General features: G+C 39.2%; 1 protein-coding gene across 2 annotated transcripts in view; it reads left to right on the top strand.

The window, feature by feature from the left end:
• The window catches only part of KCNMA1 (potassium calcium-activated channel subfamily M alpha 1), an 863058-nt gene that overhangs the window by 633344 nt on the left and 205494 nt on the right, over positions 1 to 24220 (top strand). For both annotated transcript variants that reach the window (XM_075000037.1, XM_075000036.1), the window contains exons 10-14: positions 7329 to 7439; positions 14851 to 14956; positions 16643 to 16725; positions 20900 to 20969; positions 23525 to 23680. In XM_075000037.1, the coding sequence (XP_074856138.1) occupies positions 7329 to 7439; positions 14851 to 14956; positions 16643 to 16725; positions 20900 to 20969; positions 23525 to 23680 (526 nt within the window). The remainder of the gene's footprint in view (positions 1 to 7328; positions 7440 to 14850; positions 14957 to 16642; positions 16726 to 20899; positions 20970 to 23524; positions 23681 to 24220) is intronic.

Here is a 24220-nt window from a genome sequence, read left to right as displayed (position 1 = left end):
ACAAAGTGAATTTTAAATTGGAAAATGAACTCTCTAATTGAAACTTGGAAGTATAATACAACGAAGTAATTTTGATTATTAGTATATTAGATTTTGGCACTTTTTAAAACCAATTCCTATGTTTCAGAATATATTTCTTGGTAATGCATCTTAAGGCATACTCTCCCCAAAGGAAGTCTCTTAGCTCTGATTATGAATTACTACAACAATCTTGTGCTATCAATCAATTCTAACTGAATTCCAAACACTTTCAATATGTAGGCTTTTTTAAAAAAATCACTGTATTGAAAAAAATGGATGGTGCAGGGGAAGGGAATGATTATTGGCACAAAAAAGAGGAAGCTGTAAATCTTCAAATCAGATACAGGACAGATTGGAACAATATGGGGTTTTCCAATGTTTGTAAGATATAAAGTAGTTAATAACTCTTCTTGGGCAAGAAGGCAATCTGTTTTCTATCAGTCTCTCTCTTAAGCTAAAGCATCAACTATGTTAAAGGGAGATTTTTTCTTTCTTTCTTTTCTGAAACCAGAAAACTCCCTGTCCCAATTGCTCTGATTTTTTCACTAATCTGGCACTCTCTGGCTGTGTCTACACATGCTGCTTTTTCTGGAAGCAGCATGGTGATGAGCATCAAGGAAGCTGCTAATGAAGCATGGAGGTAAATTTCCTACACCTCATTAGCATATGGCCACATGATTCGGAGTCCAGAAGAAGCTCTTCCAGACTCCAAAATAGATGTGTAGATGTGCAGCCCTCTTTGGAGGAGGAGGGTTTCCTTCCGGAAGATCCCCGTGGTCTGCACATCAACACATTTATTTTGGAGTTCAGAACAGCTTCTTCCGGACTCCAAATCACTTGACTGTATGCTAATGAGGCTCGGGAAATTTACATCCGCACCTCATTAGCATCTTCCGGACTGCTCATTACTATGCCACTTCCATAAGAAGCAGCATGTGTAGAAGCAGCCTCAGGGTCTGGCAACATCTGTGGTTCAGCATGATTTTAATTAGCCAGAAATCCAGTTATCATATATGAGACCAAGTTTCCTGCACTCCCATAAAGTTTGTTTGCAGCCGTCAGTCCTGGTTCTCCATGTTCTTTGCTGTTATTTAGCTCTAATTGACCCCTAAATATCTTCTAAAAGCACAGTAAGCAGAAGTGTTAGTAATACCTCTAGAAAATATTGACTTCCCATGGTCTGGCAAATTCTCTGGTGCAGTCCCAAGGGTGCTGTGTAGGGGACAAGTAATGAAATTACATGTGCAAAGAATATATTGTTCTGAATCATTCTGCCACTTTTGCATGATCCCAATCCTCATGTTTACGTACAAGAAATCTGTGTCACTGCTTCTCCACTTCCTTGGCCCTTATGTAGACCTATACAACAAGGTAAAGTGGATGTAAAGTACTACTGAATCAGAATCCTAACACTTTATGCATGACTAAATGACTATCTGAGCTGAAAAGCAGTTGAGAATCTAATCAAGTGCTTGAGATTCTACTGTCATAGTCTACCTGCATATTACAATCAACTTGGTTGATGGCTTTACAGCCATTTTCTGGTCTTCAGTTTTCTCTTCTAAAATGTGGATGCTAATTAAAATATAGAGTTACTGTTCTATGAGTTTCAATATGTCTCCAGTCCCACTTTTCCTTCTAGAAGAAATGATCCGTTTTTTGGGACAGGAACATAATATTCTTCCAGAGCATTGTCCCTAGAGTCTTTGCAGAGCAAGTGGAATCTGAAGTGTTAAGGTCTGTAAAAAGCAATAATAAAACATAGTTTTATTTTTTCCTGTTTCCATAAATATTATTCCAATTCAACAAGATAAAAAAAATCAACTCCTAAATAGGGATGTGCAAATAAGTCCCACTTACTGTGACTTTCGGTTTTAAAACTGGTCATGTATTTGCTTTTATTATTCATTTTCTTGTGTCTTTTGCACTCCAAATGCTTTTTGGACTGGATACAGGAAGTGAGCTTGGATACCACAAAGAACCTACTACTTGTGAATGGGTTGCTTCAATTTGTCAGACTCAGCAGGTTCAGAATTTACATAAAATGTTTTCCTAAGCATCAGGAATGAGTGTATCCAAACACAAATTCTGAAACTTTTCAAGTTTGTTCATCACTAATTTGTAAGTTGTTAAAGTTATGAAGTAGGTTCACCCACACATTAAATGGGACAACTCAGACTTGGGGTGCTTTATAAGCAAACCTATGCAAACTCTAAACTGACAAAGGAAGAGGGATGGCTGGGCTACCATGGATTGCTATTTAAAGCTGTCCTTCACTGGCAGAAAACCCAAATGAGATCAGCCATACAAACCCCGCATGGTGAATTTTGGAACAAAACCCTAGTGACAAGACATAATGGGGTTTACAGAACTCAGCATAGGCAGAATGGAGGAGAGAGTCTTCCCTATTTACAGGCAATCAGTTTGACCAAATTCCCAGCACTGCTGCTAGAAGGGTCAGTCGCAGGGCCTAGTAAACGTAGGCTGGATCAATAAGAAAATCAAGCCCACCTATTAAGGAAGGCAAACAAAGAAAAATACAGAGGCAGAAGGGCCTGGGATAGGGAAGATGCTACAGCCCCATTTCAGGCTGCCAAAACGTATCAGACACAGATGCAAAGACTGTAAACCCTGGAATAAATAATACATAAATAAACCCTGGAATTTTTTCCTGGATGGTTGGCAGGTGGGTTCTGCCAACACACTCAGGGTCTAACTGATTCCCATATTTGGGATCAGTAAGTAAATGTCCCCTAGGTCACGTCAACAGGCCTCCATGGGTTTTTTCACCTTCCTTTGAAGCATGGATCTCCAGGTTTAAGCTAGTGTAAATGATGAATTCTCTGTAACCTGAAGACTTAAACCATGACCTGAGGACTTAAATGACTCAGTCAGAGGTTAGGCATTTATTATAGGAGGAGATAGGTGAGGTTTAGTTGTCTGCAATGTGCAGAAGTTCAAATTAGATGATTTCTGACTGCCCCAAGTGCTGTTGACAACATGATATCAGAAGAGGGGTTGACTTTAAATGACCTCCTGTAAAAGGAAAGCTACTCTCCTGGAAAAAAAAACTGCACTTTTTTGCTTTTTCTGAGACATGTGTAAGAGAGTTATGGAGATAAATGAGCTTCTGCAGTGGCTGCTTGACTCGGAAGCAGGGCAGTAACAAAGGCAGCAACAACTATTTGAGCAGATGGCATTGCACCAACAAGAGTTGTTACAGTAAATGGTGTACCTGTTGCTGACTGCTACTCCTGATGATTTTGCCACTGTAGGGAATGTCTCCCTATATTTCAGGAGATCTTGACATTTCCCAATATGATGAGAGATGATGCCCTGCAGTCATTGTTATTAAGTTTTTAAAGGGTGGTCACAATCTTTCATGGTTGCCAACCCGGTGAGCACTCCAGCTTGCTCCACTCCTTATTGGGGAAGCCCAGACAACGTACTGGAGACATGACACAGTGGCCCAGGACTATGAACAGGTGAAGGCTGCCATATTGGACTTTGAAGAAACCTACTGTCATCAGTTCCATCATGAGCAGTATCATACCCAGCTCCTCAGAAACATGGTCACAGATGATTGCCGAAAAGCTAAAGGACTTCTGCTGGTGTAGGTTAACATGAGAGTCTTAAATGGAATCCTAGATAGGTGAATTCATGGAGCAGTTTTTACAGAGTTATCTGCCAGTAGAGGAAGATTGAGTTTGAAGTCAGCAACTACCAGCCCTAACAGATGCCACCTACAGCCTTCATATGGAGAACTACATAGCTGCTCACACTATCCAGGGGCCCTCTGCTCCAGAAGTACCCACACCATGCACACTGAAGAAGGAAACAGATTGAGTAGCCAAAATTGGGGGTGGCACATATTGGGCAAACCCAAGAAATCCCAAAATGATAAGGCTTATAGAACTGCTACCATGTGAGGTTAAAAAGATTGAAAAGTCCGAGAGTTTTCAGTTGGCAAAAGAGATGACCACAGGCAAAGGCGAAATGGTAGAGGTTTGTAAAATTATGAATGGTGTGGAGACAAAAATAAGGAAGTGCTATTTACATCATACATAACACATGAACTAAGGTCAAGTTCATGGAGGATAGGTTCATCAATAGCTGTTAGCCAAGATGGTCAAGAATGCAACCCCATGCACAGGTGTCCCTAAACTTCTGATTGCTGGAAATTGGAGCTGGATGACAAGGGATGGGTAACTCAATAATGTCCTTGTTCCGTTCATTCCCTGTGAAGTATTGGGTACTATCATGGTCAGAAGAGAGAGCAATGGGCTAGATAAACCATTGGTCTGACCCAATATGGCCGTTCTTCATAAAAAGCTAACAGAGAGAGACAAAACAAAATTGCAAGTCTTGTAAGTTAAGGACAGCACTGGGGATATTTGAGATGACTAGAAGGGAGAGAAAGTTAGGAGAAAGCTGAGATTTCTGGAGAGAATTGCTTCAAGGGTAGTTGACAGAATCCTTGCTGTTTTCAGAGAAGCCTTTTAATGAGCTCTTTCTTGGCTGCTAGGTAGGAAACCCAGTCATGGTCTGAAAAGTTAGTGGAAAAAAGTGCAAATCTCTAAAAGTTTTGATCACAAGTAACTTATTGACTCCAAGCTGCTGTGACCACAGTTTGTGCCCCCATCAGAAATATTGACCACTTTGAGTGTTTGCCTAAATCAATGATTTTTATTGTCTGACTACTTCCCTGAGAAATAACATGGGGATATCTATTCTGCTGTGGTTACATTCACAACAAAAGAGCCAACAGAATGAATCAGCCATAGGAACCTAACCCTTTCATTCATATTTATACTGTTCATTAATTTATATTGAGTAGTGAGTTTGATACACTTTTGGAGCAGATGCAGTATCTGTTACATGCATTTGAGTCAGAGATGTTACTGCCATCAGCTGAACATTCAGGTCCACTCAGCAAGCACTGTGCAAAGCTGAAGGATGCTGTTGCTAAGAAGTAGTTTGCAGCTCTGCAAACCAGTGACAATTTCCACACCAGGTTTGGCCCAAACATAGAGGCTGCTGTAAACAGCCAGATTCTGAAGATCTCACAGAGAAGCTCTTATGTTTGTTTTTGCACCAGAAGCAGGCTATGTATTTGGTGTATTGCATTTGTTACTTATTACATGATGATCACGTGCTTGGTATCCTGTGGAATAGGGAAGAAAGCTTTGTTTATGGCTTTGAGGAGTTCACCATATATGGATCCAGTGCTTCACTGCTTTTTACCGAACACATACCTTAGAGCAACGACTTAGTGGAAACAAGCACTGCACCTGGCAAATGAATGTATTGAGGAGCGGGTCCTACACTGGACACAGTGAGCCTAAATGTAATTTTATAGACACTTACAAATTGAAGAAAGAAAAAAGACTGTGATGATTGTTTAACTTCTAATATTCCACGTGCCCAGAACTTGGTGGGTTCTCATTATAAGGCCATATAAGAAGTCTTTGAGAGAATTGTCTTCCTAATTTCAGCTCTGAAGTCTGGTGCTAACTTACATGTAAAAACAAACTCGTAATAGTAAAGCAGTCCCCTGTGGTGTGCTGGATTAATATAATACTTCATTGTTCCTTGCTTTCCAGTCACTACCTGCACCACTGCAAAAATAATAGAACACAATAGGGCTATTATTAACTGCACCCTGCATAGTGTTGATTTATTCTTTGTTCTGCATCATTATCCTTTCACCAATGAGTTCATTGCATTATTTTCATATACTCAGTCAAGCACCAAATTGTGAAGCAAAGACAGTCTCCTGTGAGAGCACCTTATGTTACATAACATGAGCAATTATTGCTGCTCCCTATTATTTGTTGCTTCCAGCCAATGAGGTTTCTGCATTAATAGAATGTGCACAGAACAATTATACAGTAGGTCAGATATGGGCCATCTAAATTTTACCCTTGAAATTATTTAGCATCATTTCAGCCACTTGCAGGCAGCTCAGATGCCAGACAAGAAAAAAATCGTGTCATTGTTGCAATCAGCATATAGACTCAATCATCTGTAAGGAGGTCAGATTAGTGACTGATTCTCTGCTACCTTAATAATTAAATTGAATCCATGCTTCTGCGGCCCTCTCTTTTTCTGACAGCTGCAAGAAATGTGGCAAGCAGCAGCAGTAGCAATAGAAGTGCTGTAAACACCAGCACCTCCCACATACTCATCTGACTAATGAAAGCCATGCTTTAGTCTGTGTCGTGATAGAAATGCTGAGCCACCGTAGAACATGCTAATGCACTTACTTGGACAGCACTTTACAATAAGTGGCATAATGCATTAAGCAAGGCGGTAAAGAAAAGATGCAATGTTAGACCTTTTGCCTCATCTGTGAGAAATCAGTATATAGGAGTGGACACCATTTCACTGTTGTATATTCATGTTCTTCTCTTTTAACACTGCGTGGAGAACAAGTGTGATAGCACTCTCTGTACAGATGCTGCTTCTGTGGGTGTTGCAGGACATTACAACATAAAAAATATTCCCTAACTGTGAAGTGCTCCCACTGTAGGACTTATGGTAGAAAATCCAAGATTTCTCTTTTTATTGCTTATGGCCCATAGCATGTTGAGCTTTGCACTGGCTTCATTGGTATAATTGGGGAAATAAGTAGAGCCTTGGTCTCCTAACATAAGCTCTATGTCATAAATTGAAAAAAAAATTAGTAAATTTAAGTAGCGGAGGTGGAGGGAGAAATATGACCCAAAAACATATAAGTGTATTCTTAAATATTGGTTGGATCTCTCTAATCCAACACTCTCTCATGAAGTAAAATCTGTGGTCTGGCATGATTTTAGTTAGTTGGGTGACCACTTATCATGGATGTGGACAAGTCTCCCATGGTCCTCAGTGATCTGTGCTGTTCTTTAGTTCTGATTTACCCCTAAATGTCTTCTAAGAGCCCAGTAAGCAGTGGAAATTTTGGCAATGATGTTAGACAATATTGACCTCCCATGGTCCAGCAAATTCTATTGTCCAGCAGGATTCTGGTCCCAAGGATGCCAGACAAGAGAGGTTCAACTTGCAACACTATTTATTATTAAATGCATAAACATACTTGGCTACATGATTTTGCAGCATTAGGTGAGCACCAATATGTGTTTTCAATGTCAAAATATCTTCTAGGTCTGATAATTTCTTTTGATGACTTAAGGATATAGGTATTAGAGAAGCATCAGGAAGTCAAATGCTTCCCTTTCAAGCCAACAGCTTCTTTTTGTCCTTTTTGTTTACATGCTTGTTTGTTGGTTTTCCCTGCAAAAGTAACTGTCAGTTTTCTGTCACAGGCACATAGTTGTGTGTGGTCACATAACACTTGAAAGTGTGTCCAACTTCCTGAAGGACTTCCTGCACAAGGACAGGGATGATGTGAACGTGGAAATCGTCTTTCTACATAAGTGAGTAACCTTCCAACCAAAATCTTTCTTGCTGATCAGATGCATCTGAATTTGTCCTAAAGTCTCCTTGGGGTCCATATTGGTTTGAGGACAGAGCAGGAATAAAGGGTCAGAGTTATTCATGGTGTAACTTATTTGGCTTCAGCTAACGTCAATGAAGTTAGATCAAATATGCATTTGACGCTTGGGTGAAATCATGACAAACTTTGAAGAAAATGACCAAATTCTTGTTGACTTTAATAGGACAAGGATTTCACTCTGGGTGTCAATTTGTGACTCTTCCACTAGCTGTTTGTAAGTCTAAGGTTGTGAGGGTTATGAAATCAAATGTGTCGGTGTGAAGTATTATCCACTCTAGTTTATGCTGATGACCAAAGGCCAAGAGTGTATTAAGATATCACAGATTAAAAAGACTTATTTCATTTTGAAGTGAAGCTCTCAGGAAGACAATATAGAATCATAGAATCATGGAACACTAGGACTGGAAAGGGCCTTGAGAGGCCATTGAGTCCAGTCCCCTGCCCCGACGGCAGGACCGACCACTATCTACACCATCCCTGATAGACATCTATCTAATCTGTTCTTAAATATCTCCAGCGAGGGAGGTTCCACAACCTCCCTTGGCAACTTATTCCAGTACTTGACCACCCTGACAGTTAGGAACTTTTTCCTAATGTCCAACCTAAACTTCTCTTGCTGCAGTTTAAGTCCATTGCCTCTTGTTCTCTCCTCAGAGGCCAAGAAGAACAAGTTTTCTCCCTCCTCCTTATGACACCCTTTAAGATATCTGAAAACCGCTATCATGTCCCCCCTCAATCTTCTCTTTTCCAAGCTAAACAAGCCCAATTCTTTCAGCCTTTCTTCATAAGTCATGTTCTCCAGACCTTTTATCATTCTAGTTGCTCTTCTCTGGACCTTCTCGAATTTCTCTACATCTTTCTTGAATTGGGGTGCCCAGAACTGGACCCAATATTCCAGCTGAGGCCTAACCAGCGCAGAGTAGAGCGGAAGAATGATTTCTCGTGTCTTGTTCACAACACACCTGCTAATGCATCCCAGAATCATGTTTGCTTTTTTTGCAACAGCATCACACTCTTGACTCATATTTAACTTGTGATCTACTAGAACCCCTAGGTCCCTTTCTGAGGTACTCCTTCCTAGACAGTCTTTTCCCATTCTGTATGTGTGAAACAGATTATTCCTTCCTAAGTGCAGCACCTTACATTTATCTTTATTAAACTTCATCCTGTTTACTTCAGCCCATTTCTCCAATTTATCTAGATCATTCTGAATTATGACCCTATCCTCCAATGTAGTTGCAACCCCTCCCAGCTTGGTATCATCTGCAAACTTAATAAGCGTACTTTCTATGCCAATATCCAAATCATTAATGAAGATATTGAACAGAACTGGTCCCAAAACAGACCCCTGCGGAACCCCACTTGTTATGCTTTTCCAGCAGGATTGAGCACCATTAACAACTACTCTCTGGGTACGATTAGCCAGCCAGTTATGCACCCACCTTATTGCAGCCCCATTTAAGTTGGACTTGCCTAGTTTGTTGATAAGAATATTATGCGAGACCGTATCAAATGCTTTACTAAAGTCTAGGTGTACAACATCTACTGCTTCTCCCTTATCTATGAGTCTCGTTATCATGTCAAAAAAGCTATCAGGTTGGTTTGACATGATTTGCTTTTTACAAAACCATGTTGGCTGTTCCCTATCACTTGACTACCTTCTAAGTGCTTGCAGATGACTTCCTTAACTACCTGCTCCATTACCTTTCCTGGCACAGAAGTTAAGCTGACTGACCTGTAATTTCCTGGGTTGTTCTTGTTCCCCTTTTTGTAGATGGGCACTATATTTGCCCTCTTCCAGTCTTCTGGAATCTCTCCTGTCTCCCATGACTTTCCAAAAATGAGAACTAACGGCTCAGCTACCTCTTCTATCAGCTCCTTGAGGATTCTAGGATGCATTTCATCAGGCCCTGGTGACTTGCAGACATCTAATTTTTCCAAATGGTTTTAACTTGTTCTTTGTTTATTTCAAAAACTAACTCTACCCCTTTTTCACCAGCATTCACTATGTCAGGCATCCCTTCAGACTTCTCTGTGAAGACCGAAACAAAGTCATTAAGCATCGCTGCCATTTCCAAGTTCCCCGTTACTGTTTCTCCCTCCTCACTGAGCAATGGCCCTACCCTGTGCTTGGTCTTCCTCTTGTTTCTAATATATTTGTAAAAGGCCTTCTTGTTACCCTATATGCCTGTAGCTAGTTGGAGCTCATTTTGTGCCTTAGCCTTTCTAATTTTACTCCTGCATTCCTGTGTTATTTGCCTATGTTCATCCTTTGTAATTTGTCCTAGTTTCCATTTTTTATAGGATTCCTTTTTTAGTTTGAGATCATGCAGGATCTCCTTGTTAAGCCAAGGCGGTCTTTGCCCATATTTACTATATTTCCTACATAGGGGAATACCTTGTTTTTGGGCCCTTAATAATGTCTCTTTGAAAAACTGCCAACTCTCCTCAGTTGTTTTTCCCCTCAGTCTTTCGTCCCATGGGATCTTACCTACCAGCTCTCTGAGTTTACCAAAATCTGCCTTCCTGAAATCCATCATCTCTATTTTGCTATTTTCCCTCCTACCAGTCCTTAGAATTGTGAATTCTATGATTTCATGATCACTTTCACCCAAGCAGCCTCCCACATTCAAATTCTCGACCAAGTCCTCCTTATTTGTTAAAATCAAATCCAGAACAGTTTCTCCCCTGGTGGCTTTTTCAACTTTTTGGAATAAAAAATTGTCTCCAATGCAGTCTAAGAACTTATTGGATAATCTGTGCCCCGCTGTATTAGTGTCCCAGCATATATCTGGATAGTTAAAGTCCCCCATCACCACCAAATCCTGGGTTCTGGATGATTTTGTTAGTTGTTTAAAAAAAAACATCATCCACCTCTTCCACCTGGTTAGGTGGCCTCTAGTAGACTCCTAACAGGACATCACCCTTGTTTTTTACCCCTCTTAAACTAACCCACAGACTCTCAACACGTCCATCTCCTATGTCCATCTCCACCTCAGTCCAAGTGTGTACATTTTTTATATATAAGGCAACACCTCCCCCCTTTTCCCCCTGTCTATCTTTCCTAACCAGGCTGTAGCCTTCAATACCAACATTCCAATCATGTGTATTATCCCACCAAGTTTCTGTGATGTCAATAATATCATAGTTGTATTTATTTATTAGCACTTCCAGTTCTTCCTGCTTATTACCCATACTTCTTGCATTGGTATATAGGCATCTTAGATATTGATTTGAACTTTCCCCCCAGTTTTTTCCTGGCCCTCTTTTTACTCTGACGTTGCCCATGCTCCCTCCTACTTCCGACCCATCTCCCAGGTTTCCATGTTCTCCGCTTACCTGCGGGCTTTGCTCCCCTGTCCCCGGCAAACCTAGTTTAAAGCCCTCCTCACCAGGTTAGCAAGTCTGTGTCCGAATATGGTCTTTCCCCTCCTCGAAAGGTGAACGCCATCTCTGCCTAGCAGTCCTTCCTGAAATAGCATCTAAAAGAAAGCGTCAAGAATATCCAGGCAGTTGCACAGAAATTTTTCTTGCCTTTTGTGCTCACTGGGCCAAATTCTACCATCAGGTGCATAGAAGAGCTCACTGGTCTTCATTAGGAGCCATATGTGTCACAGGAGAATATTTGCCCCTAACTGAGTTTAGTTAAGCCCCATCAAAGCCTGAGTTAGTCTGCAACACAATGGCTAGGCTGTTCAATTGGAGTTTGTGTTGTGCTGTACCCTAAAGCAAGTGGAGCAAGTCAGCAAGGGAGGGGAAAAAAAAAAGAACAGATTTGCCCTGCCTTGTTAGTTAAGACTTGGCACTTAAAAAAAAACAAAAACAAAAAAAACCTTTTACAAGTCTCAAAATAAAGTTTCTATAGAAGAGGAAATCCGACCAAGGGTATTATACACATATTGTTTGTAAATTAAGTAAGCAGATGCTGTACAAAGAAAAAGAAGCCTGGATCTGATAGGATGTACAATAAAGAGATAGTTTAAATAAATTTCAGATTATATGAGTTATTAGTAATTGATAATTAATGTGGTATAATGAATTAAATGTATATTTGAAACTTTGAAGAAATAAATACTGTGACAGAAAAGATCGTCTCTCGTTATCTTGATTTGAACAGACAATTTGGCAAAATTGCAAAACTAATGGAATATTTTCCTGTTGGTTACCACAATTGTTTCCACCTACTAGTATACTTAACAGTACTGCTTGTTGAAACCATTGGAATTCAGACCCCCTACTCCTCAGATTAAAGACAAGCTCAATTGTTTGTCACTCATTTTATTGATAAATTTATTTTCAAGAGTGCATGACATTCAGAAATAAAAAGTATTTAACAATTATTATCAAATACTGTAGAAGTTTTCTTTGGCCCTTAATAGTTCTTAGTTTAGTTTACTGAGATTAATTTCTATCATGCAACTTAAGGGGAAAACATGTTAGTAATGTCCATTCATAGTTATGTATATTATCTGTCTCTATCTCCAATGTTTATACCTCATCAGTCTAAAAGTTGCAGGCTAAATTGCAGTAAAGCTGTATTTTCATATTCTAACAGCATGTCAAGTCTATGCTGAAGCTTACCTACCACTGTGTATAACTGACTTATTTTCCAAACACAAACATCATGAAAAGGACCCAGCTGCATTTAATCTTCTTTCCAGGAGTTTATGAACCTGCAGAAGATGAGTGCATTTCCCTAGTTTTATGTAAATGAATAGAAATAGCCCTTTTTAAGGATTTGCTTAAAAGATTGTTGGGTTCTGAAATTCTGAAAAATGACTGTCATCATTTGGTAATAAGTGCTCCATGAACACTGCTGTTTTCCTCCTCCCTCTTAACTGCTCCTGAAGTCTGAGCAGTTTGGAGAAATCCAAGATTCTGTATACAATAAAAATGAATGAGATGATAAGCACTGGTTAATCCAATCCATGTAGATCTATGAAACTGGTGCAGTCACTCAGAAGTACTGAGACTCTCCAGTTTTACTATATTAGACTGCTAGCAAACCAGCCATATTACAAAAACAAAATGGTCTCGCACAGATGTAGTGATGTTGCAAACAGATAGAAGTATGTTATCTTGTTAACGTTAGTGATCATGTTTAGGTCAGGTATTTCCAGACAGGTAAGGACAGCGTGGTACACAATTTGTCCAGCCAGTCATTAGTTGCCAGGGAATACTCTTCCCATTAACAATTTTGCTTTAAGGTAGTAGCTGTTTGTCAGCAGTGTCCCGTTACACACAATTTAGTATCAAATTGGCATGTCTTAAGGAGAGGCTATTAGAAATAGCTATTTGCTTGAGAGAAATATAGTGTTAACTGTCTGTTCCTATCAAGAGCAGCATGCATTTGTAAGTGCCATGAGCTGTTTATGATGAGGGTTATTAATGCACTTAGCAGCAAGCAATGCACTTTGCTTCCTGTCAGACAAAAATGATAGAAAGTTTAAGGAGCATTCGTGATGATTGGATAAAGGAAGTTGCAAATGCATGGAGTAGCTACCTGGTTTATTTTGTAATAGTGCCGTTGCATTAGAGTAATGAATACAGTTATTATTTCTTGGTAACAGCTTGTGTTTTGTTAGAATAGAGTGAAAGTTGCCCTCTAAGACTATGGCTACACAGCGGATCTATTATGGGATACCTCAAAATACCAAAATAGCTACTCCACGTCTTTGACATACACCCATTTTTTCAAAGTAACTTTCCATATAATGGGTGCACTATTTTGGTATCCCTGTGGGAGGAGTAAGGGATGCTTCAAAATAACATATTATTTTGACATTTCAAATGCCAAAATAATCTATTTTGAAATAAACTCAAAATAAGATATGCAATTTGTCATGCCTTGTAGTTGTAGCCTAAGTGACTACACAGAACTTAATTTCCAAAGAGAAATTAGAAGCTTGGGCACAAAAAAAAGTTGTGATAAACTTGCATCTACCATTGTATGTGCACTTTCAGCAATAGTGTGTGGAACGTGGGCTCACATGATGGGTGACTAAGCACCTGTTTCTCATTTGATCATGTGTTTGCTGTAAAGGCACACACAATTGCGAGTAAACTTTTTAAAAATTTAATTAATGCTGTTTATTTGGAAAGTAAATGTTTGTTGTGTTACTAAGAGAGCTAGATAGATGTGAGCCACATTTTTATAATGGATTACTTTTCATCTGACCACTTGCTGATGGGAAAATAACGACTGGTCAAAAATGACACGACCACATTAACAAATGCGCTTAGTAAAAGTTAATACAATCTAGAGATATTATCAGAGCCTCTTGGTGACTGTTAACCTATTGTATAAATTACACAGTCTGACAGTTTGACTGGAATAGTATCAAAGTGCAGGTAGATATCCATGTGGTCTGGGCTGAGTGAGCAGCCAACGCAGTAAGTAGGTTTTCCTTTCACTGGAGTAATAAGCTGCCACTTTGGGGTCCTTTGGTGTTCAATTCAAGTGCTTCCAGGGACAGATTCCTAACAAAGCCAAGGAGTTTTTAGGGCTCAGTATTGCTCTACTGTGTATGAATTGATGTTACGAAGACCACATGTATGAGGGATAGTATTGCTCCTATTTTCTAGGTTTGTGTTTCTTAATTAATTAAGCTGGAAGGAGTAGAGTTAATAAATAATACCAGCTGCCAATATGGTCCTTTTCTCTGCTGATGTGTATGACTCCTGTATCTCAACTGTGCCAAGCAGTATGGACACTGCATCTATGAAAAAGAATAGTTACACAGCAGAGTGCAATGTACCTCACTGTGTCCGAAACGAGGGGAGCTGCTTTCAGGGTTACATGACTGGCTGTGCTTCTGTCCCCTTTTTTGATCTCGCTTGGTGTGTCCCCCTTCAGATGTTAGGCATGATGTTTTTATCTGTCCTGGGTGGAGTTCTGTGATTCTTCCATTCTAGACTGTTCGTGGTCTATGTTGCTCAACTCACTCATCTGGGTATGGCTGCAAGGCTTCTGTTTGGGAGCTGCAGGACAGTGGTCAATGCAGGGAACTGAAGAGCTTTCTCAAACAAAAGTATTGCTTTCTCTTAAAAGTAGTAGCAAAGTACAAGATAAGAGCAAATAGCTAACTGTAACCCTGACAGCTGCTACATTCAGGGAAGCTGGTTTTAGCTCCTTTTGATAGGCCACCTTCACTGTCGATGTGGGGACATGTGTCATTAGAAGGAATGGACCTGTGCTAATGATAGGTTAGGCCCATAGTTTTCACCTAACAAGGAAGTATCAACAGAATTCCAAAGAGTGTACAAATTAATACAAGAGTGAGAAATGTTGTGCAAACTGACTTCTTGTTTGTCCTTCCTCCCCAATGCAGTATCTCCCCTAACCTTGAACTGGAAGCTCTTTTTAAACGACACTTCACTCAGGTGGAATTTTATCAGGGTTCTGTTCTCAATCCACATGACTTGGCAAGAGTGAAGGTAATGATTCTGTTGACTCTTTATTTCTTCTAATCGCCTTCTCTTAAATAAGGAACTGCTTTCTCCAATCTAAGGTCCACTGAAATTAATGAGAATTTTTTTACTGACTTTAATAGGAGAGGTCCTATGATCATTAACAGTTAACAATTTAGAACTTCATGTTACAAAGATTATTGTCATGTTTGTATCAGGGCAATTGAAAACGTATTTTTACTCTTTTTCTATTGTCTGTCCTGAAAATGCAAATAAAATTTTGAAATATTTGCTAGCTGTAATAAGAAGGCAGTATTGGTGAAAGTACTCTGTGCTAAATAGTTTCAGCCTCTTGAATCAGACTCTGAAACTCAAAAGAGAACAAGGTATGGAACTTACACACAGCATTACTCCATTTCATGTCTTTTCAATGGAACCATGAACAAGCTTCTTACATCATAAAGATCTTTGCCTAATGTAAAGCTATTCTAGTGAGCAGAAATTAGGATTTTTTGCCTGTCCTGGCTACAAAAGCTGCCTGTATCCTTTTTACACAACATATGCAGAGCTGAACACTAATCAGCAGCATAAAATGAAGGCCTGGTAATGGCCATGAAATTTATTCCTGTTATCTTCTCTCTTCCATCTCCTGCTTTTCTATGTGGAATTTGTCCAAATGTACTGAAAAACGTCATTTTGTTATATTTTAAATCTGCTGCTTTATGCTAAGTAGAGTGAATGTTGATGATTTTGAGTTTTGCAACTAGATTAATTTTGCCCCTAAAATCAGATTATCTATCTATCTATCTATCTATCTATCTATCATTGCTCAAGGACCCAAACAGCAGCTACAGTCCAGCCCTGATGTAATAGTCGCTGAATAAACAATAGAAAAACAGCTCTTCTCCCTGTGAATTTAGGAGCCTGCAGAATAGAATTTAATAACTTTGGCTTTTAACCCCTGTTGGTACTTTGTTTTCAGTATCTGTGAAATAACATCCATAGTAGTAATATTTTAAGTACTTACCTACCATGAGTGCTATAATATTTAATATTTGGAAAGTATTCTGAGAAGTTAGGCTATGTCTACACTTGCCCCGTTCTCCAAAAAGGGTGCATGGCAATCAGACTCATGGGAGATTATTAATAAAGTTCTGTGATGAATATGCAGCATTTCATTAGACTTATTCTCCCCTGTGGCAACTTTGACGTGTCAGCCTTCGAAGTGCCAGCATGCCGTGTAGCCACGGGCACTTTGAGAAATGCCTGCACTACTGTGAAGTGCCTTTACTCTCCAAAATTTTGGGCACTTCAGGCACTTCAAAGTAGCGCAGGTGATTCGAAGCATCTGTGGCTACACAGCATGCCAGCACTTCAGAGTTGCCACAGGGGAGAATTAGCCTAATGAAGTGCTGCATATTTATTGCAGCACTTCATTAATCATCTCCCATCAGTCTGATTGCCATGCACCCTTTGAAGAAAGGGGCAAGTGTAGACGTAGCTTTAAAGTGATCAGTTTCATGTCAATATTGCCAGAGATATCATAAGGAGTCAGAATCTACAGCATTCTATAAGATTTATATTCAGCAAAAGCTATAAGGCGTTATTCCTGCTCCTGGAGGAAGAAGCTGAAGTCTTAGAAGCAGTGGCTGTGAGAAAAAGTTAGAAACAAAGGTTTATATTTATGTTTGCTTTTTATCTATGGTGTCTCAGATAGAGTCAGCAGATGCGTGCCTAATCCTTGCCAATAAATACTGCGCTGACCCAGATGCTGAAGATGCCTCCAATATTATGAGGTAAGCTGAAGAGGTTTTGAGTATGGTTGTCATACTCATTTCTCACTAGCAGATTGCTTGTTTCTAGGTGAAGTGGACCTATATCTTGCTTCATACTTGCTGAGCAGTTAAAGTTAAAACTTCTTACACAGGTGTTTCCAGAGACAGTGAATGAAATTGAGGAGTGGAGATTGCATCAGTAGTGTGAAGGTGGAAGAACTTGCTTGGGAATAGTGTGTCCGTGAGGGTGATATAATGAAAAGAGGATATGCTACCCCAAATAAACAGCATAGGTCACCTACTGATCTCTCTGTAGCCAGCACTATTTATGTGGCATCATCAAATTTATCTAAAAAATGAGGATTAAGCAGATATTCACATTAAAATTGCTTTTGTCCACCCTGTACTTTCTACACACTTTGGCAACTTCTTAATGACCTTAGGGACTGAAACACATTATGCTGTACATTGGCATCAAACATATTTTAGTCTGGAATCCCATATACAGACTGTCTCAAAGTACTTATAGGCCTTCCTTCAACAGATGTACGTATTGCTTTCCTTACAAGGAAAGTCCAGTTTTTCTTGTGTGAGTTCCTGTGCATGCCTCTCTGGCAAGTAAGGGTAGTGACAGCATACAGGGCTTGGGGGCTTTTTAAATTTTTACTTGTGGGTAGTTTTTGGGAAATGCACCTTCATGGTTCTGTTTGTAGGATAGTTGTGTTTACTGTTCTATTTCATAAAGAAACACAATATTCAGTGGGAGAATGACATTCCCTTCATTTTTGTTCAAACTGTCTTCCAGAATAGTAGAGCTGAAAGACCATATTAACAGTCAGCACCCCACCACAAAAAAAGACATATTTTGATTTTTTAATGTAATAAATAATTTTCTAGCCTTTTTCTGGGAAAAACAATAATTCTGAAAACAAAATCTAGCTTTGGTGCAATGCTGCAGTTGATATTAAGCCTGGTGAGCCCATTCAAATGCTCTTTTCCCATAGTTGAATGGAGATCATTCTTTACCTGCTTCAATATCCTGATGCTGAGAAACTTCAAATGTTAAGGAAGATCCTAAATTTGAGGCACTCTTTGAGCTTGAAACAGAGGCCAGATGGCCCTTCTGGATCTTTGTCCCCCATTACCCAATTGGTCCTGTTAACAGTATTGGCCTGGGGAGCAGTGCACTTCCTGAGTGCTACCACAAGTCACGTATGTTCTCAGAGAGCAGAATCAGAATGCCCTGCACTTCTATTCCATGTATGTGGCAGGGTCGCCAGTTACTGGTCTGCAGCCCTATTAACAAATATCACCTGGTCTTCTGAAACTTAAGTCCTGAGGGGTGCTATTCTGCTGAATAGGTATGTTTCATGTAAACAACACGGTGAAGCCTGAAATTCTGACCTTTTTATCCAGAAGCCTCTTACCCAACACCAGTGTGCAACATGGAGCCCAGGCACTGAAGCTGTGAGGAATTCTGCCAGCTATAGCATGCCACATGGGCTGCCTTGCAACTACTTCTACTTTCATCATGTTCCTTTGGCCCTGTGCTTTATCTCTTATTAGGGCTGAGGAACACAGTTATGTGGGCCAGCTATGCACCTGAGCTCACCAGGGAGCTGGTTCTGTATTCTGGCTTCCTCCTGCAAGAGGGCTGTGAAAGAGACTCCTTTTGCCTTCTACATGTGCTGTGAAAGCCAGTATTTATCTGAAATCACTATTCTTCACCTCTCCAGTTGGTCATGGGCTGTTAATGCAGGTGAAAAAGGAAAGGAAAGGAAAGAAGGTACCTTTCTTAGTCTTACATAGCAGGGGTGAAATAAGGAAATGGCAAAAGTAAGTTAAAATAAGATGGAGTCCTCCATTATTTTGATTTTGTTCAGAAAGCCTTAGTTGTAAGGAGAACAGTATGACCCTTTTAAAACTGAAATATAAAATAGCCATTGAAATTATTTAATATGATAAAATGGCCACTATTATGAACCAATTTTTATTGGCTTGTCAGATGCTTGACTTCTTTGAGTTGAAGGTAGACATAGGAATGCAATGTAAAAGAGGAATACTTCACTGGAAAAAGCTTATGTTCTCTAGACCATTATTTCTTAAACCATGTTCCATGGAACTCTAGTGTTCCCCAAACAACTCGCAGGTGTGCTGCAAGCGTCTGACACTTGTTTGGTATGTGCTGATGGTATATATTTTCTGTTGGTAAAACAAGACAAAATATTACTTCTTCCTTACTATGATGATATCTTCATTTGGTTTTGCTTTATATGTTGCTGGGGTTTTTTTTTTCAATCTTTCTCCAATTTTTTTGAAGAAAATTTTCATAGGTGTTCCACATAAAATATTATTGTTTGTGTTCTGTGGTCTCAAAAAATTTAAGAAACACCACTCTAGACTGTGGGATGCCTTTGGAAGGAGCAGGATTTAAGAGCATGCATTTCATTTTCCAAAACCACATTGGGGATGTGGTGGGAGAAAGCTTACTTTGATTTTAATTGCAATAAGAAGATAAAAGAATATTCCAGATACTGATCAGTGTGTTCTTAGAGTGATTCAGCATGTTTCATGTAATAAAATGCAGAAGTGTTATTGGGAATAGAACTAGCATGTGCTCACACAATAAATGAGTGTCATTCAATAAATTGAATTCACTAAACCTTCAGTGAAAAATGGGAAATTAATAGGGGGAGGGGAGCATCACACTTTTATCTTTGCTGTTCTTCAGTTGAGCTATTCTTCCCATCCAAAAAGAGTTTCAGACAACTTTAATCTTTACGTGTGCATTGCAGGTATCCCCCACATGCCTGCAGTGCAAGATCTGATACCACACTATGTAATGAGCTTTTGGTCTCTAAAGTTCTTTCTATACTACACACTAAACCTTGGCTGTGACTTAGGTTGGAGCCCAAGACAGCTTTTCATTCAGCTCCTAGGTCAGTCTGATTTGGATCAATAAGAACTGAGGACATATTAGAATGGCTATGAGACCCAAGTTCAGCAATTAGAAATCCAAGTTTACAATGCCATGTTCAGACAGAGGTTCAAAAACACCAGGTTCACAAGCGCAGGGTCTATGGGACCCAGGCTTAGTGTGCAATATAAACATACCTGAAGAGCCTCTGGAATCTGACATGCTACAAAAACTGCACTGCTGCATTTGTTCTCCTCTTCAGTTGCTTTCTCTGCTCTTTGCCTTCTGTTAATAGGACAGAAGTAGATTTTTGATTCATGTCTTAGTGTTTGTTTGTTGTGTATTTCTCTTTCTTTAATCTGTATGAGGGGATTATTTTTTTCATCACCCCTAGGATACATATGCAGTCATAAAACCAATGACTAATTCACTATATGTAAGATTAAATTCAAAATATTTCTTTTTTCCCAGTAATTTTACCTATATGTTGTTAGTAACTTTCTGTGCACTAGGTGCACAATTTGGAAGCACACTATTATTCTGTAAAGAGCAGATAGGGATGAGGCAGTCAAGTTGCAGAATGTTGAATGAGGCTCAGATTTTACAAATTCGTAATTTCAGGGATGTTTGGTTAAATGGTTTGGCATTAAGCCATAAAAGATAGGCCAATTTGCAAAATTCAAATCTGCCTTCAAGTTTGGACTTTGAACACACCATAATAAGGTATTGAGATCTGTGATTTTGATTTGCACAAATGTTTAATTAAAATGCTGTTGATAGTAGATAAAAGAGAGAATGGTTATGGTTTATGTCATCTGGGAATCTTGAAAAGATACACAGTGTAAAGAAACCAGTTAAGATAGTCATTGAACAGTCTATACATCATACATAAAAGATGAAACAAGATTGTATGTTAGCATACTTTTTACTAAACAAAATTAGTAATAATAGCTGTCTTTAACAACTAGAGAGATGACTTTTTTTGTGAAATCCAAAATAGACCACTGTTCAGCCACATAGTCAACTCAGATTTTAGGATCCAACAAGTGTGAGACTTTTTTAACTAACTTTGACGTAAGCTAACTCTAAAATTTAAACTGTTCTGTCACTCATTAACACCCTCTCACAACCAAGTGAAAAATCAAACTTGTTTTAGTTGTTGGATTCAAATAAATCATTAAAGCAAACTGCTCTGGTAGAATGTCCAATGTGTCTACTAGCTAAAATGTTAACTTTTGTCCTTTTTGTTTGCTTGTTTGTTTCTTTCTTTCTTTTTAGAGTAATTTCCATAAAGAATTATCATCCGAAGATAAGAATTATCACTCAGATGCTACAGTATCATAACAAGGTAATGACAAGACCAAAAGGGGTTACTCTTCACAGCTTCCTGTTACCCCAGTCTCCGGCACCCACACGTTTTAGCTCCATAAATTGAAAACAATTTTCTTTCCCTCTAGGAGCAGGTGAATACAAGTTGTCATGGAATCCAGTGAAGAGTTAATTGTGTTGTATTTACACACGCCAGGGACCTTATCAGAACCTTAATATGTTTGTTACCTTGGATGCTGAAGTTCCATCCATCCCGTTGATTTCAGTAGGGTTTGTGAGCACACGTCTGCTGTGAAATAAGGCCCAAGTTGTTTCACTAAACCATGTATGGTACTTTTCGTACCCATTCAGACAGGCTGTGTCTACACTTGCATTCTTCTTTTGAAGGAGGCATGCAAATGAGGGAAATCAAAAATGCAGATGAGGTGCAGATTTCTATATCTGGCACCTCATTTGCATATTCTTTCAAAAGAACAAATGCAGTGTTGACATGGCTCTTTTGAAAGTAAACCCCAAGTTCGAAAGAACCCTGCTTCCCTTTTTTTTACTGGGGGAGAAGGGTTCTTCTGCAGTTAGGGTTTACTTTCAAAACAGCTGCATCTACACTGCATTCCTTCTTGTGAAAGAAGAATATGTAAATCAGGTGCCAGATATGTAAATATGCACCTCATCTGCATTTTTCATTTCCCTCATTTGCATTCCTCTTTCAAAAGAGGAATCAACAGGTAGGAATAAGGGGATTTTGAAGTTGGTGAGGTCCTTTCAAAAAGGAGCCCTGTGTGGACGAGCCGTGCCACAGCGAGATGCAGCAATTTTGAAGAGCTGCGGCTGCTGGCATGCTAATGAGGCCCTGAATACGTATTTCAGTGCCTCATTACTAATCTTCAAAATGGCCATTTGCATGGCCATTTTGAAGATTTGGCCTAGTGTAGACACAGCCCTGGTATGAAGAACCCTGTATTCTGCAGAATATGTCCAAAGTGGTCCATACCTGCATTTCACCTTGAATGGTCTCTTGAAATATATGTTAACTACAGCTTTTATCCTTAGCTGTGACATGCTGAATAACTTTCCCAGTCCTGAAGAAGAGCTCTGTGTAAGTCCAGTAGCTTTCTGTTTTCACCAACAGGTACTTTATCACTTACTGTGTTTCTGTATAGTGAAAGCTAAAGAAGCTTAGGCCTGTTCTAGATTCAGCTGGTTTTACACAGTGGGATTTTAATTGCCTGGGCTCTCCCTTGCACCCAACATAAAAAATTCAGAGTAGGGCACCCAAATAAAAAATTCAGTCCACCTTCTTTTGTGGAAGAGAGTCATGTTATTTATACATTTGAAAAACCTTAGTGGGAAGCATATTGTATTAAAACATGTTTTCTCTTTATATTTCTAAAGAAAATTAATGAGGAAATGAAGAAAAATTATGAATGGTGATAATCCAATTATTAGGAGGAGGAAAAGCCTGAGGGATTCCATGGTTATGTGCATGAGATAAAGGGATGGAAGTGTCCGCTAGAGTTTTCCATTTCACAAAAGCCTGTAGAATGAACTGTAAAGTTTTGAGTTTCTTTAAATTATTTTGAGTTTAGCCAAACATGTTTTTCTCACATTGTTTCCATGGAAAATTTCATATGACAACTACTATATATGGAAGTGCCTATTACATTTTAGGATATTGAATAGTATTAAAGACAATAGAGGTAACTTGTTGAGTGGAATCAACAGCAGATGTTTGCTTTTGTTGACTATTTCGTTGTGCACTAAGCTTGTTTATTTGATTCCTAGGGTCACAAACCCCCCCAAAATACAGGTTTTATCATATTGCTCAAGGGCTGGGTTCATGGACAAGCTGTAACTGCACTGCATTTCCACATTTGATCAGATTAGAAAGAGTGCTTGATTTCTGGGGTCTGTGTGCATTTTTTATTTGTCTGAGAGTAGCTCACGTTTTGTAAAAAGGAGAAAACAAAAGCTTGGGTGCAACGAAAGCTTTGTAACACTCTGTAACAAGTTCAGGTTTGTTATGGGCCTTATAAAGCCTCCCATCCAGTTTTCCATGGTTAACAGAAGGTCATGAAAATATGGGATCTTAAAGGAAGCTGAGAGGTTTAAAGTGGAAGGTATAAAAATGGAGACGTTTCTAGGTCAGTGATACTCAGACTGTCTTGGAAACTACAGTTGGCTCTTTAATGTGTCTCCCATTGCTTTTGACAGCACATGGTATTAAATCTCTGTGTGATTTAACTATTAACCAATCAAGATGCTTTTACTGTGTTATTAAACAATTGTAGAATACTTGAGCAGTGGTTTTGCTGTGAGAATAAGTATATATCTAATAAAATAAGTGAAACAATGAATTCACACTTCAGTAGCTCTTTTGTGTTATATTGGTCACTAATTTGGCTCCTGAACCACTGAAGTCGGAGGATCACTGCCCTAATCATATTTTTACATTCTTCAGGATGAGCAGTCCAGCACTAAGGGAAAAGATTAGCTGGTGCCTGCTTGGATATCTCCTGTGTTAGCAGAATGAAGGGAAAGTATTTTGGGGTCCTTTAACTATGTTTCTTTCCTTAGGCCCATCTGCTAAATATCCCAAGCTGGAATTGGAAAGAAGGGGATGATGCAATCTGTCTTGCTGAGCTCAAGTTGGGCTTCATAGCCCAGAGCTGCCTGGCACCTGGCCTCTCGACAATGCTAGCCAACCTCTTCTCTATGAGGTCATTCATAAAGGTAATGTCTTGTCTCTTTAGAGTGTGTTAGCCTGGGATTCAATTTGACACAGGGTTGAGTAGACAGGACAGCTTAAACTCAAAACAGATAGGGATACATTAACCAGTTTGGCAAAACACACACACACACACACACACACACACACACACACTCTGTTCCACATTGGGCAGTGAACCAGGTTCTTTAAAAAAAGTAAGTTTTTATGTTTATTTGGCACATCTCTGGCCATTAAATGATTGTTCAAAGCACAATCCATTTAATTCTTTTTTTTAGGTAAACCACATGTTTATCTATCAGGAAAGCCGCTGCTGTTAAAAGAAAAGTATGATTTATATGCATTCCATATGGTAACCAAGTGCCTGGAGAAAAAAAAAGATCATTTTGCTCTTTTATATCTAGTGGCCGGTGCACCTCTTACTGTGAAAATAAATATGGACCATGTGTTTATACTGAAGCCTGAATGGCCTACAGCATCATTCATTTATTTATTTTTCCTCAGTCAAACAGCCCCTTAGGACTTGTTTGCAAAACTTGTAGTGC

Source organism: Carettochelys insculpta, chromosome 7, assembly GCF_033958435.1.
Source record: "Carettochelys insculpta isolate YL-2023 chromosome 7, ASM3395843v1, whole genome shotgun sequence".
Taxonomy (NCBI): Eukaryota; Metazoa; Chordata; order Testudines; family Carettochelyidae; genus Carettochelys; species Carettochelys insculpta.
This window is presented reverse-complemented; position numbering and strand designations above follow the sequence as displayed.